The sequence below is a fragment of the Dromaius novaehollandiae genome, chromosome 36 (assembly GCF_036370855.1).
Source record: "Dromaius novaehollandiae isolate bDroNov1 chromosome 36, bDroNov1.hap1, whole genome shotgun sequence".
NCBI classification, from domain to species: domain Eukaryota; kingdom Metazoa; phylum Chordata; class Aves; order Casuariiformes; family Dromaiidae; genus Dromaius; species Dromaius novaehollandiae.
The window spans coordinates 655,173-668,236 of NC_088135.1; the positions used below are offsets into that span (position 1 = coordinate 655,173).

At 64.2% G+C, this 13,064-nt stretch overlaps 1 protein-coding gene across 1 annotated transcript in view; it reads right to left on the bottom strand.

The window, feature by feature from the left end:
• LOC135325348 (importin-4-like) overlaps positions 1 to 13,064 on the bottom strand; it is a 44,584-nt gene that overhangs the window by 8,478 nt on the left and 23,042 nt on the right. The window contains exons 17-26 of the mRNA XM_064503316.1: positions 12,043 to 12,156; positions 11,097 to 11,210; positions 10,410 to 10,518; positions 8,275 to 8,383; positions 6,688 to 6,797; positions 6,517 to 6,594; positions 5,549 to 5,606; positions 4,872 to 4,971; positions 2,843 to 2,943; positions 326 to 448 (exon numbers count right to left, since the gene is read on the bottom strand). Coding sequence (XP_064359386.1) covers positions 326 to 448; positions 2,843 to 2,943; positions 4,872 to 4,971; positions 5,549 to 5,606; positions 6,517 to 6,594; positions 6,688 to 6,797; positions 8,275 to 8,383; positions 10,410 to 10,518; positions 11,097 to 11,210; positions 12,043 to 12,156 — 1,016 coding nt within the window. The remainder of the gene's footprint in view (positions 1 to 325; positions 449 to 2,842; positions 2,944 to 4,871; positions 4,972 to 5,548; positions 5,607 to 6,516; positions 6,595 to 6,687; positions 6,798 to 8,274; positions 8,384 to 10,409; positions 10,519 to 11,096; positions 11,211 to 12,042; positions 12,157 to 13,064) is intronic.

The window sequence follows — 13,064 nt, forward strand, 5'->3', positions numbered from 1 at the left end:
CTGGGCCCCTTCCCGGACGCCTGGGCCCCTTTTCCCGGACGCCTGGGCCCTTCTCCCGGACGCCTGGGCCCCTCGTCCCGGACACCTGGGCCCCTTTCCCGGACGCCTGGGCCCCTTCCCGGACACCTGGGCCCCTCCCCCGGACGCCTGGGCCCCTTTCCCGGACACCTGGGCCCCTCCCCCAGACGCCTGGGCCCCTTTCCCGGACGCCTGGGCCCCTTCCCGGACGCCTGGGCCCCTCTCCCGGACACCTGGGCCCTTCCCCGGATGCCTGGGCCCCTTTCCCGGACGCCTGGGCCCCTCTCCCGGACGCCTGGGCCCCTACCAGGCGGGCGAGCAGGAGCGGCAGCAGCTCGTCGAGGTGGGGGGCCAGTTCCCCCCCCACGGCCTCGGCCAGGGCCACCAGCACCTCCCCCGCCAGCTCCCGCACCTCCGCCGCCGCCTCCGCCTGCAAGGGGGGGGGGGGGAGGCCTCAGCACCCCCAAAACACCCGGAAATACCCCCAAAACACCCCTAAATACCCCCAAACCACCCCCAAAACACCCCAGATACCCTGAAACACCCCAAAATACCCCCAAAAGACTCTCATATACCCCCAGAACATCCCCAAACACCTCCAAACACCCCTAAAATACCCCCCAAAACCCCCAAATACCCCCAAAACACCCCGAAATACCCCCCAAAACCCCCAAATACCCCCCAAACAACCTCAAAATAGTCCCAAACACCCCAAAATACCCCAAACAACCCCAAACACCCCCCAAACACCCCCAAAATAGCCCCAAATACCCCCAAACATCCCAAAATACCCCAAACACCCCCAAAATACCCCCAAACACCCCCAAATACCCCAAAACACCCCCTGAATACCCCCAAAATACCCCTAAAACACCCCCAAATACCCCCAAAAGACCCTCATATCCCCCCAGAACATCCCTAAACACCCCTAAAATACCCCCCAAAACCCCAAATACCCCCAAAATAGCCCCAAATACCCCCAAACACCCAAAATACCCCCAGGACACCACTGAACACCCCCAAACACCCCTAAAATACCCCCAAACACCCCCCAAACACCCCCAAATACCCCGATAACCCCAGAACACCCCCAAACACCCCCAAAACACCCTCAAAACACCCCCAAACCACCCCCAAATAGCCCAAACACACCCAAATACCCCCAAACACCCCCAAAACATGCCCAAACACCCCCAGAACACCCCCAAATAACCCCAGAACACCCCAAAACACCCCCAAATAACTCCAAACACCCCCAAATACCCCCCAAATACCCCCAAACGCCCCCCAAACACCCGCAAATACCCCAAACACCCCCAAATGCCCCCGAAAGACCCCCAAATAACTCCAACCCCCCCAAAACCCCCCAAACACCCCCAAATCCCCCCAAAATACCCCAAAACACCCCCATATAACCCCAGAACACCACTGAACACCCCCAAACACCCCTAAAACACCCCCAAACACCCCCAAACACCCCGATAACCCCAAAACACCCCGAAAACACCCCAAACGCCCCCAAACACCCCCAAACACCCTCAAACACCCCGATAACCCCAAAACACCCCGAAAACACCCCAAACACCCTCAAAACGCCCCCAACACCCCCAAATACCCCCAAACACCCCCAAAACACCCCCAAACACCCCCAAACCCCTGCAAAATACCCAAAACACCCCCAAACCCCCCCAACACCCCAACCCCCCCCCCAAGGACCCCCCCAATACTCCCAGGGACCCCCAAACCCCCCGGGACCCCCCAAACCCCCCCGATCCCCCCCCCCCCCCGACCTGCTCTTCCTCCTCGTCCTCCTCCTCCTCCTCGCCGGCCCCGGGCTGCAGACAGGGCACCTGGGGGGGGGGGGGGACCCCGAATGGCCCCGTTCGCCCCCAAATCCCCCCCCCCGGGACCCCCCCGACCCCCCCTTCAACACCCCCGCGGCCTCCCGGTTACCCCCCGCCCCTAATTACCCCCCCAAGCCCCCCCCAAGCCCCCCAATTGCCCCCCCAATCCCAATAGCCCCCCAGTCACCCCCAGTAGCCCCCCAATGGCCCCCCCAGCCCTTATCGCCCCCCAATTGCCCCCCCAATTGCCCCCAATAGCCCCCCGAGACCCCCAATCACCCCCAATAGCCCCCCAATGGCCCCCAATACCCCCCCATGACCCCCCCAACCCCCCCAATAGCCCCCCCATGACCCCCCCAGCCCCCAATAGCCCCCCATGACCCCCCAACCCCCAATAGCCCCCCCATGACCCCCCCCAACCCTCCCAATAGCCCCCCCAACCCCCCCAATAGCCCCCCCAATGCCCCCCCATAGCCCCCCATGACCCCCCAATAGCCCCCCATGACCCCCCCAGCCCCCCCAACCCCCCCAATAGCCCCCCCATAGCCCTCCAACCCCCCCAATAGCCCCCCCATAGCCCCCCAACCCCCCAATAGCCCCCATGACCCCCCAAACCCCCCAATAGCCCCCCATAGCCCCCCATGACCCCCCAATAGCCCCCATAGCCCCTCCAGCCCCCCATGACCCCCCCAGCCCCCCCAACCCCCCAATAGCCCCCAATAGCCCCCATGACCCCCCAAACCCCCCAATAGCCCCCCCATAGCCCCCCAAACCCCCCAATAGCCCCCATAGCCCCCCCATGACCCCCTAACCCCCCCAACCCCCCAAAGCCCCCCATAGCCCCCCCAGCCCCAACTCCCCCCCCCCCCCCGTGCCCCCCCCCCCCGGTACCTGGCCGGCGAGGACGTCGCGCAGGAGGCGGCAGAGGGGGGGCAGGCGGGCGGGGGGGCGGCGGCGGCGGGGGGGCAATGGCCCAGCACCCGGCCCAGGGCCCCCAGGGCCCCCCCGCCGCCCCCGGCCCCTGCTCGGCCCCCGCCCCCCGGCCAGGGCCCCGCCGCCCGCCCCGCCGCCGCCTGACGCGCTGCCGCACACCGGGGGACACAACCGCCGTCAGCAACCCCCCCCCCACCGCCACCGCACACCCGGCCAACACCCCCCGGAACCCCCCCCCCGAACAGCCCCGAACAGCCCCAAAACAGCCCCAGAACAGCCCCAGAACAACCCTACAACAGCCTGAAACACCCCCAAACAGCCCCAGAACACCCCCAAACAGCCCCAAACAACACCAAAACACCCCGAAACACCCCCAAACAGCCCCAAAACACCCCGAAACAGCCCCAAACAACACCAAAACACCCCCAAACAGCCCCAAAACAGGCCTAGAACACCCCGAAACAGCCCCAAACAACACCAAAACACCCCGAAACACCCCCAAACAGCCCGAAACACCCCGAAAGAGCCCCAAACAACACCAAAACACCCCCGAAACAGCCCCAAAACAGGCCTAGAACACCCTGAAACACCCCAAAACAGCCCCAGAACACCCCCAAACAACACCAAAACACCCCAAAAGACCCCAAAACAGCCCCAGAACACCCCAAAAGAGCCCCAAAACAGCCCCAGAACACCCCCAAACAGCCCCGGAACACCCTGAAACACCCCAAAACAGCCCCAGAACACCCTGAAAGACCCCAGAACACCCCAAAACACCTCAAAAGAGCCCCAAATAGCCCCAAACAACACCAAAACACCCCAAAACAGCCCCAGAACACCCTGAAACACCCTGAAACAGCCCCAGAACACCCCCAAACAGACCCTGAACACCCTGAAACACTCCAGAATGCTCCCAGAACACCCCCAAACAGACCCTGAACACCCTGAAACACCCTGGAACAGCCCCAAAACACCCTGAAACACCGCAAAACACTCCCAGAGCACCCCAAAAGAGCCCCAAACAGCCCCAAACAGCCCCAAACAGCCCCACAACAGCCCCACAACAGCCCCACAACACCCTGAAACAGCCCCTAACAGGCCCGAAACACCCTGAAATACCCCAAAACAGACCTAGAACACCCCCGAACACCCCAAAAGAGCCCCGAACACCCCAAAAGAGCCCCACAACAGCCCCAGAACACCCTGAAGCACCCCCAAAATGGCCCCAGAACACCCCCAAACAGCCCCAGAACACCCTGAAACACCCCAAAACAGCCCCAGAACACCCTGAAACACTCCAGAACGCCCCCAGAACACCATGAAACACCCCGAAACAGGCCTAGAACACCCCTAAACAACACCAAAACAGCCCCAGAACACCCTGAAACACCCCGAAACAGCCCCAGAACACCCCGAAACACCCCAAAAGAGGCCTAAAACACCATGAAATGCCCCCAGAACAGTCCCAGAACACCCTGAAAGACCCCAAAACAGCCCAAAACACCCCAAAAGAGCCCCAAACAGCCCCAAAACACCCCCAAACAGCCCCAGAACAGCCCCAGAACAGCCCCAGAACACCCCCAAACAGACCTGGAACACCCTGAAACACCCCGAAACAGCCCAAAACACCCCAAAACAGCCCCACAACAGCCCCAAAACAGCCCCAAACACCCTGAGACAGCCCCAGAACACCCCCAAACAGCCCCACAACACCCTGAAACACCCCCAAACAGCCCTGAACAGCTCCAGGGCACCCCAAAAGAACCCCAGAACACCCCGAAACACCCTGAAACAGCCCCAGAAACACCCTGAAACAGCCCCACAACAGCCCCACAACACCCTGAAGCACCCCAAATCACCCCCAGAGTGCTCAGGCAGCCCCAGAACCCCCAACCCCCCTCGAAACACCCCAAAAAAGCCTCAAACCGCCCCAAAATGGGGCATTTTCCCCCCAAAACGCCAACAGGCCCCGAAACCGCCGCAAAACGGCGTTTTTTTGCCCCCGAAACAGGTTTTCCCCCCTCCCGTCGCGCCCGTTTTGCCCCAAAAGCGGGGTTTTTCGCCCCAAACGCTCACCGGGGTCATGGTGCGGCCCGGGGTCCCCCGGCGGGTACAGCCCCACGCACAGGCAGCCCAGGCTGGTGTAGGCGGCTCCCCGCACCCCCGCCTGCGGGAACTGTCCTGCCCGTCACCCGGGGAGGGGCCCAGGCGTCCGGGAAAGGGGCCCAGGCATCCGGGGAAAGGCCCAGGCGTCCGGGAAAAGGGCCCAGGCGTCCGGGAAACGGGGCCCAGGCGTCCGGGAAAAGGGCCCAGGTGTCCGGGGAGGGGCCCAGGTGTCCGGGGAGGGGCCCAGGCGTCCGGGGAGGGGCCCAGGCGTCCGGGAGAGGGCCCAGGCGTCCGGGAAAGGGGCCCAGGCGTCCGGGGAGGGGCCCAGGCATCCGGGAGAGGGGCCCAGGCATCCGGGAAGGGGCCCAGGCGTCCGGGAAAAGGGCCCAGGCGTCCGGGAAAAGGGCCCAGGCGTCCGGGAGGGGCCCAGGCGTCCGGGAAAAGGGCCCAGGCGTCCGGGGAGGGGCCCAGGTGTCCGGGAAAGGGCCCAGGCGTCCGGGAAAAGGGCCCAGGCGTCCGGGAAGGGGGCCCAGGCGTCCGGGAAAGGGGCCCAGGCGTCCGGGAGGGGCCCAGGCGTCCGGGGAAGGGGCCCAGGCGTCCGGGAGGGGCCCAGGCGTCCGGGAAAGGGGCCCAGGCGTCCGGCTCACCTGCAGCAGCTCCAACATGGCCTCCAGACTGGGCTCCACGTAGGGCAGGAAGGCGGCGCTGGGGGGGCACCAGTGACACCAGTAACCCCCAGTGCCCCCTCCCAGCGCTCCCAGTTATCCCCTCCCAGTCCCCCCAGTCTCTCCCAGTCCCCCCAGTTACCCCCCTAGTGCTCTCAGTCGCTCCCAGTTACCTCTCCCAGTGCTCCCAGTCCCCTCCAGTTAATCCTCCCAGTGCTCCCAGTCCCTCCCAGTGCTTCCAGTATCGCCTCCCACTGCTCCCAGCCCCTCCCAGTCCCCCCTGTTACCCCTCCCAGTGCTCCCAGTTACCCCTCCCAGTCCCCCCAGTTACCCCCCTAGTGCTCTCAGTCCCCTCCAGTTAATCCTCCCAGTGCTCCCAGTCTCTCCCAGTCCCCCCTGTTACCCCTCCCAGTGCTCCCAATTACCCTTCCCAGTGCTCCCAGGCCCTCCCAGTGCTCCCAGTTACCCACAGTGCTCCCACTTACCCCCTCCCAGTCCCCCCTGTTACCCCTCCCAGTCCCCCCAGTCCCTCCCAGGCTCCTGTTACTCCTCCCAGTGCTCCCAGTTACCCCTCCCAGCCCCTCCCAGTGCTCCGTTACCCACAGTGCTCCCACTTACCCCCTCCCAGTCCCCCCAGTTACCTCTCCCAGTGCTCCCAGTCCCTCCCAGTGCTCCCAGTTACCCCTCCCAGTCCCTCCCAGTGCTCCGTTACCCACAGTGCTCCCACTTACCCCCTCCCAGTCCCCCCAGTTACCTCTCCCAGTGCTCCCAGTCCCTCCCAGTGCTCCCAGTTACCCCTCCCAGTCCCTCCCAGTGCTCCGTTACCCACAGTGCTCCCACTTACCCCCTCCCAGTCCCCCCAGTTACCTCTCCCAGTGCTCCCAGTCCCTCCCAGTGCTCCCAGTTACCCCTCCCAGTCCCTCCCAGTCCCTCCCAGTGCCCCCAGTTACCCGCAGTGCTCGGCGACCTCCCCCAGGGCCTCGCAGGCCTCCTCCAGCTCCTGGGCGTAGGCTCCGCCCACCTCCACTCTAGGGGGGCGGGGCCAGAGGAGGGGGGCGGGGTCAGCACCGGGCCACGCCCACTCCCACTTAGCCCCGCCCCCTTCGGCCCCGCCCCCTCACTCCAGAAGCTCCTCCTCCTCCTCGCCGTCCTCCTCCATAGGCTCCGCCCCCTCGTCCGCATCATCGCCGTCCTCGAAGAGCAGGAACGAATCGGGCGCCGCCGGCGCCGCCTGGGCGGGGCCAAGGGAGGGGGCGGGGTCAGCTCAGGGGGTTCCCCTCCCCCCCCCCCCGCCACCGAGGTGCATTATGGGGGTTTCCGGGCGGATTTGGGGGGTTTCGAGGGCCCCCGAGGTGCATTTTGGGTATTTTGAGGCCCCCCGAGGTGCATTATGGGGGTTTCCAGCCCCCCCGAGGTGCATTATGGGGGTTTCCGGGCGGATCTGGGGGGTTTCAAGGGCCCCCGAGGCCGATTTTGGGGGTTTCAAGGGCCCCCGAGGTGCATTTTGGGTATTTCCAGCCCCCCCGAGGTGGATTATGGGTATTTTGAGGCCCCCCGAGGTGCATTTTGGGGGTTTCCGGGCAGATTTGGGGGGTTTCAAGGGCCCCCGAGGTGGATTATGGGGGTTTCCGGCCCCCCCGAGGTGCATTATGGGGGTTTCAAAGGCCCCCTGAGGTGCATTATGGGGGTTTCCAGGCAGATTTGGGGGGTTTCAAGGGCCCCCGAAGGGGATTATGGGGGTTTCCAGGCAGATTTTGGGGGTTTCCAGCCCCCCCGAGGTGCATTATGGGGGTTTCCAGGTCCCTCCAGGTGCATTATGGGTATTTCCAGGCCCCCCCGAGGTGCATTATGGGGGTTTCCAGGCCCCCCGAGGTGCATTATGGGTATTTCCAGCCCCCCCGAGGCCAATTTTGGGGGTTTCCAGGCCCCTCCAGGTGCATTATGGGTATTTCCAGCCCCCCCAAGGAGGATTATAGGGGTTTCCAGCCCCCCCCGAGGTGCATTATGGGGGTTTCCAGGCAGATTTGGGGGGTTTCCCGCCCCCCCGAGGTGCATTATGGGGGTTTCCAGGCCCCCCGAGGTGCATTATGGGTATTTCAAGGCCCCCCGAGAAGGATTATGGGGGTTTCCGGGCAGATTTGGGGGGTTTCAAGGCCCCCCGAGGTGGATTATGGGTATTTCCAGCCCCCCCGAGGTGCATTATGGGGGTTTCCAGGCAGATTTTGGGGGTTTCCAGCCCCCCCGAGGTGCATTATGGGGGTTTCCAGGCCCCTCCAGGTGCATTATGGGGTTTCCAGCCCCCCCGAGGCCAATTTTGGGGGTTTCCAGCCCCCGCAAGGAGGATTATGGGGGTTTCCAGGCCCCCCGAGGTGCATTATGGGGGTTTCCAGCCCCCCCGAGGAGGATTATGGGGGTTTCCAGGCCCCCCGAGGTGCATTATGGGTATTTCCAGGCCCCCCGAGGTGCATTATGGGGGTTTCCCGCCCCCCCCGAGGCCAATTTTGGGGGTTTCCAGGCCCCTCCAGGTGCATTATGGGTATTTCCAGCCCCCCCAAGGAGGATTATAGGGGTTTCCAGCCCCCCCGAGGTGCATTATGGGGGTTTCCAGGCAGATTTGGGGGGTTTCCAGCCCCCCCGAGGTGCATTATGGGGGTTTCCCGCCCCCCCGAGTCCGATTTCGGGGGTCTCCGGCCCCCCCGGGCACTCACCGGGGCGGGGGGCCGCCGCAGGGCCCCCAGCAGCAGGGGCACCACGCGGGGCAGGAGGGGGCCCAGCCCGTCGCCCAGCGCCGCCGCCGCCGCCGCCGCCAGCCCGTACCTGGGGGGGGGCAACAGCGCGTCGCCGGGTGTTGGCGGGGTGTCGCGGGGTGTCGCGGGGTGTCAGGGGGTGTCACGGGGTCTGAAAAGGCCGGGGGGGGGGCTCTCAGGCAGCTATTAGCAGCTTATTAGGCTCTATTAACCTTTATTAGTGCCCTATTAGGCAATTATTAGTGGGGTATTAGCATCTATTAGAGCACCCTAGGGTCTATTAAAGGCCTATCACTAATTATTATGTACTATTAAAGAGCTATTAAGGACTAATAACAACTATTAAGGGAATATTTGTGGTTATTTGGGGGTGTTATAGGCCACTAAGAACTATGAGGGGCTATTACAGAGCTATTAAGTGCTATTAAGTGCCTTAAGAAGCAACTAGGAGCTATTAGAGACCTATTAAGGTCTATTAGAGAGCCATTAAGGTCTATTAAGAGCATTAGAGGCTATTAGGGACTATTAGAAGAGTATTAAGAACTATTAGAAGAACATTAGTAGTTGTTAAGAGCACATTAAAGGGTACTAAGAGCTATTAAGGGACTATTAGGGGCTACTGAGCATGTTACGGGCTATTAAGGGCCACTAGAATGGTATTAGTGGCTATTAAAGAGATATTAAGAGCTATTAGAGAAAATTAGAAGCTATTGGGGGACTATTTGGGGCCATTAAAATGATACAAGGAGCTATTAGCGATATTAGACACCACTAATAATTTACTATAGGCTATTAAGGACCTATTAAGTGCTTTTAGGGTGCCGTTAAAAGCTATTACAAGACTATTATGGGCTATAATGACATTATTAGGTACTAATATGAGCTGTTACAGGCCGTTAAAGAATATTAACAGCTGTTATGGCACTATTAAGAGCTATTAAAAGGCTATTAGGAGCTATTAACGTCTATTAAGGCATTATTAAGCAATCAAGGGGGTATTAGAAGCCTACTAGAAGCCTATTAATGAGTATTAGGGGCTCCTGGTGGGTGTTTGGGGGGTATTAGAGGATCCAGGGGGTTATCTGGAGGGTATTAGGGGGTCTGGGGGCTGTTGGGGGGGTATTAGAGGGGTATTAGGGGGCCTGGGGAGTGTTTGGGGGCTATTTGGGGGGTATTAGGGGCTATTTGGGGGGTGTTTGGGGGGTCCTGAGGGGTATTAGGGAGGTATTAGGCAGTCCTGATGGGTATTAGAGGGTCTGGGGGGTATTTGGAGAGTATTAGGGTGTATTAGGGGGGTATTAGGAGCTATTAGGGGGTCCTGATAGGTATTAGGGGATATTTGGGGGTCCTGGGGGGAATTAGAGGGGTATTTGGGGATCAGAGGAGCATTAGGGGGTATTAGAGGGGTATTTGGGGGTCCTGATGGGGTATTAGGGGGTTATTTGGGGTTCTGAGGAGTATTAGGGAAGTATTAGGGAGGTATTAGGAAGGTATTAGGAAGGTATTAGGGAGTATTAGGCCGCTATTAGGGGGTCTAAGGGGTATTTGGGGGTCCTGGAGGCTATTTGAGGGTACTAAGGGAGTATTAGGAGGTATTGGGGAGGCATTAGAGGGTATTTGGGAGGTGTTAGGAAGGTATCAGTGGGTATTAGAGAGTATTAGGGGGGTATTTGGGGGTCCTGGGGAGGTATTAGGGAGGTATTAGGGAGTATTAGAGGGTATTAGGGAGGTATTAGGGGGTCCTGCAGGGTACTGGGGGAGTATTTTGGGTTATTAGACGAGTATTAGGGGGTATTAGAGGGTATTAGGGGGTGTTTGGGGGTCCTAGGGGTATTGGGGGGTATTTGGGGGGTATTTGGGGGTCCTGTGAGGTATTAGGGGGTATTAAAGGGTATTAGGGAGGTATTAGGGGGTCCTGGGGGGGTATTAGGGGAGTATTTTGGGGTATTAGAGGAGTATTAGGGGGTATTAAAGGAGTATTAGGGGGGTATTAGAGCGTATTAGAGAGTATTGGGGGGGTATTTGGGGGTCCTGGGGGGTATTGGGGGGGTATTGGGGGGCACTGGGAGGTACTGGGGGGCACTGGGGACACTCACAGCACGCGCCGGCCCTCGGGCTCGTCCTCCTCCAGCGCCAGCTCCAGCCCCAGCTCCAGCGCCGGCACCAGCTGCCGCCCGGCCCCGGGGCCCAGAGCCCCCAGCACCTCTGCGGCCCGGACGCCTGGGTCCCCGGACGCCTGGGCCCCCTCCCCGGACACCTGGGCCCCTTCCCCGGACACCTGGGCCCCTTCCCCGGACGCCTGGGCCCCTCTCCCGGACGCCTGGGCCCCTCTCCCGGACGCCTGGGCCCCTTTCCCTGGATGCCTGGGCCCCTCCCCGGACGCCTGGGCCCCTCGTGGATGCCTGGGCCCCTTCCAAGGACACCTGGGCCCCTTTTCCCGGACACCTGGGCCCCTCCCCGGACACTTGGGCCCCTTCCCGGACACCTGGGCCCCTCCCGGACACCTGGGCCCTTTCCCGGATGCCTGGGCCCCTCCCGGACGCCTGGGCCCCTTTCCCGGACGCCTGGGCCCCTCTCCCGGACGCCTGGGCCCTTTCCCCGGACACCTGGGTCCTTCCCCGGACGCCTGGGCCCCTCCCGGACGCCTGGGCCCCTCCCCTGGACGCCTGGGCCCCTTTCCCGGATGCCTGGGCCCCTTTCCCGGACGCCTGGGCCCCTCCCCGGACGCCTGGGCCCCTCCCGGACGCCTGGGCCCCTCCCGGACGCCTGGGCCCCCGTCTCACCGAGGGCCTGGAGGCGCCGGGGACGGCTCTCGGGGGGCCCCGGGCGCAGGAGGGGGCTCAGCGCCGCCAGGATCGGCCCCGCGTGGGGCTGCAGCTGCTCCCCGGCCCCCGACGCTGGGGGGGGGGGGGGCAAAAAGGGGGGGTCAGGGGGGCGCCCCGAAACTGGGGGGGGGGCCAGACCCCCCTGGGGGGGGGATTTGGGGTCCTGGGGGGGATTTTGGGGGGTCCCGGGGGGGATCTGGGGGTCCCGGGGGGATTTTGGGGGTCCTGGGGGGGTTTGGGGGTTCCAGGGGGGATCTGGGGGTCCTGGGGGGGATTTTGGGGGTCCCAGGGTGATTTTGGGGGTCCTGGGGGGGTTTTGGGGGTCCTGAGGGGGCATATGGGGGGTCCCGGGGGCGGATTTTGGGGGTCGTGGGGGGATTTTGGGGGTCCAAGGGGGGATTTGGGGGTCCCGGGGGGGTTGGGGGGGTCCCGGGGGGATTTTGGGGGTCCTGGGGGGGGTTTGGGGTTCCCAGGGGGGTTGGGGGGTCCCGGGGGGGATTTTGGGGGTCCCAGGGTGATTTTGGGGGTCCTGGGGGGGTTTTGGGGGTCCTGAGGGGGGATTTGGGGGGTCCCGGGGGCGGACTGGGGGGTCGTGGGGGGGATTTTGGGGGTCCAAGGGGGGATTTTGGGGGTCCCGGGGGGGAATTGGGGGTCCTGGGGGGATTTGGGGGTCCCGGGGGCCATTTGGGGGGGCCCTAAGGGGGTTTTCGGGGGTCCCAGGGGGGTTGGGGGGGTCGTGGGGTGGGATTTTGGGGGTCCCGGGGGGGATTTGGGGGTCCCGGGGGGGTTTTGGGGGTCGTGGGGGGGATGTTGGGGGTCCCAGGGGGATGTGGGGGGTCCCGGGGGGGTTTTGGGGGTCCCGGGGGGGGTTTTAGGGGGTCCCGGGGGGGCGGGGGGGGCTCACCGAGGGTGCAGAGGCTGCTGAGCGCCAGCTCCAGGCTCCGGGGGGGGCCGGGGGGGTCCAGGACCCCCAGAAGGACCCTCAGCACCGCGGGCAGGAAAGGGGCGACGTCCTCGCCTGGGGGCAGCGCCCGGACGCCTGGGCCCCTCGTCCCGGACGCCTGGGCCCCTGTCCCGGACGCCTGGGCCCCTTTTCCGGATGCCTGGGCCCCTTTCCCGGACGCCTGGGCCCCTCCCCGGACGCCTGGGCCCTTTCCCGGACGCCTGGGCCCCTTCCCCGGATGCCTGGGCCCTTTCCCGGACGCCTGGGCCCCTTCCCCGGACGCCTGGGCCCCTTTTCCGGATGCCTGGGCCCCTTTCCCGGACCCCTGGGCCCCTCCCCGGACACCTGGGCCCTTTTCCCGGACGCCTGGGCCCTTTCCCGGACGCCTGGGCCCCTTCCCCGGATGCCTGGGCCCTTTCCCGGACGCCTGGGCCCCTCGTCCCGGACGCCTGGGCCCTTCCCCGGACGCCTGGGCCCCTTTTCCCGGACGCCTGGGCCCCTCCCCGGACACCTGGGCCCCTTCCCCGGACCCCTGGGCCCCTCCCCGGACACCTGGGCCCCTTTCCCGGACACCTGGGCCCCTCCCCGGACACCTGGGCCCCTTTCCCGGATGCCTGGGCCCCTTTCCCGGATGCCTGGGCCCCTCTCCCGGACGCCTGGGCCCCTTTTCCCGGACGCCTGGGCCCTTTCCCGGACGCCTGGGCCCCTCGTCCCGGACGCCTGGGCCCCTCTCCCGGACGCCTGGGCCCCTCGTCCCGGACGCCTGGGCCCCTGTCCCGGACGCCTGGGCCCCTTTTCCGGATGCCTGGGCCCCTTTCCCGGACGCCTGGGCCCCTCCCCGGACGCCTGGGCCCTTTCCCGGACGCCTGGGCCCCTTCCCTGGATGCCTGGGCCCTTTCCCGGACGCCTGGGCCCCTTCCCCGGACGCCTGGGCCCCTTTTCCGGATGCCTGGGCCCCTTTCCCGGACCCCTGGGCCCCTCCC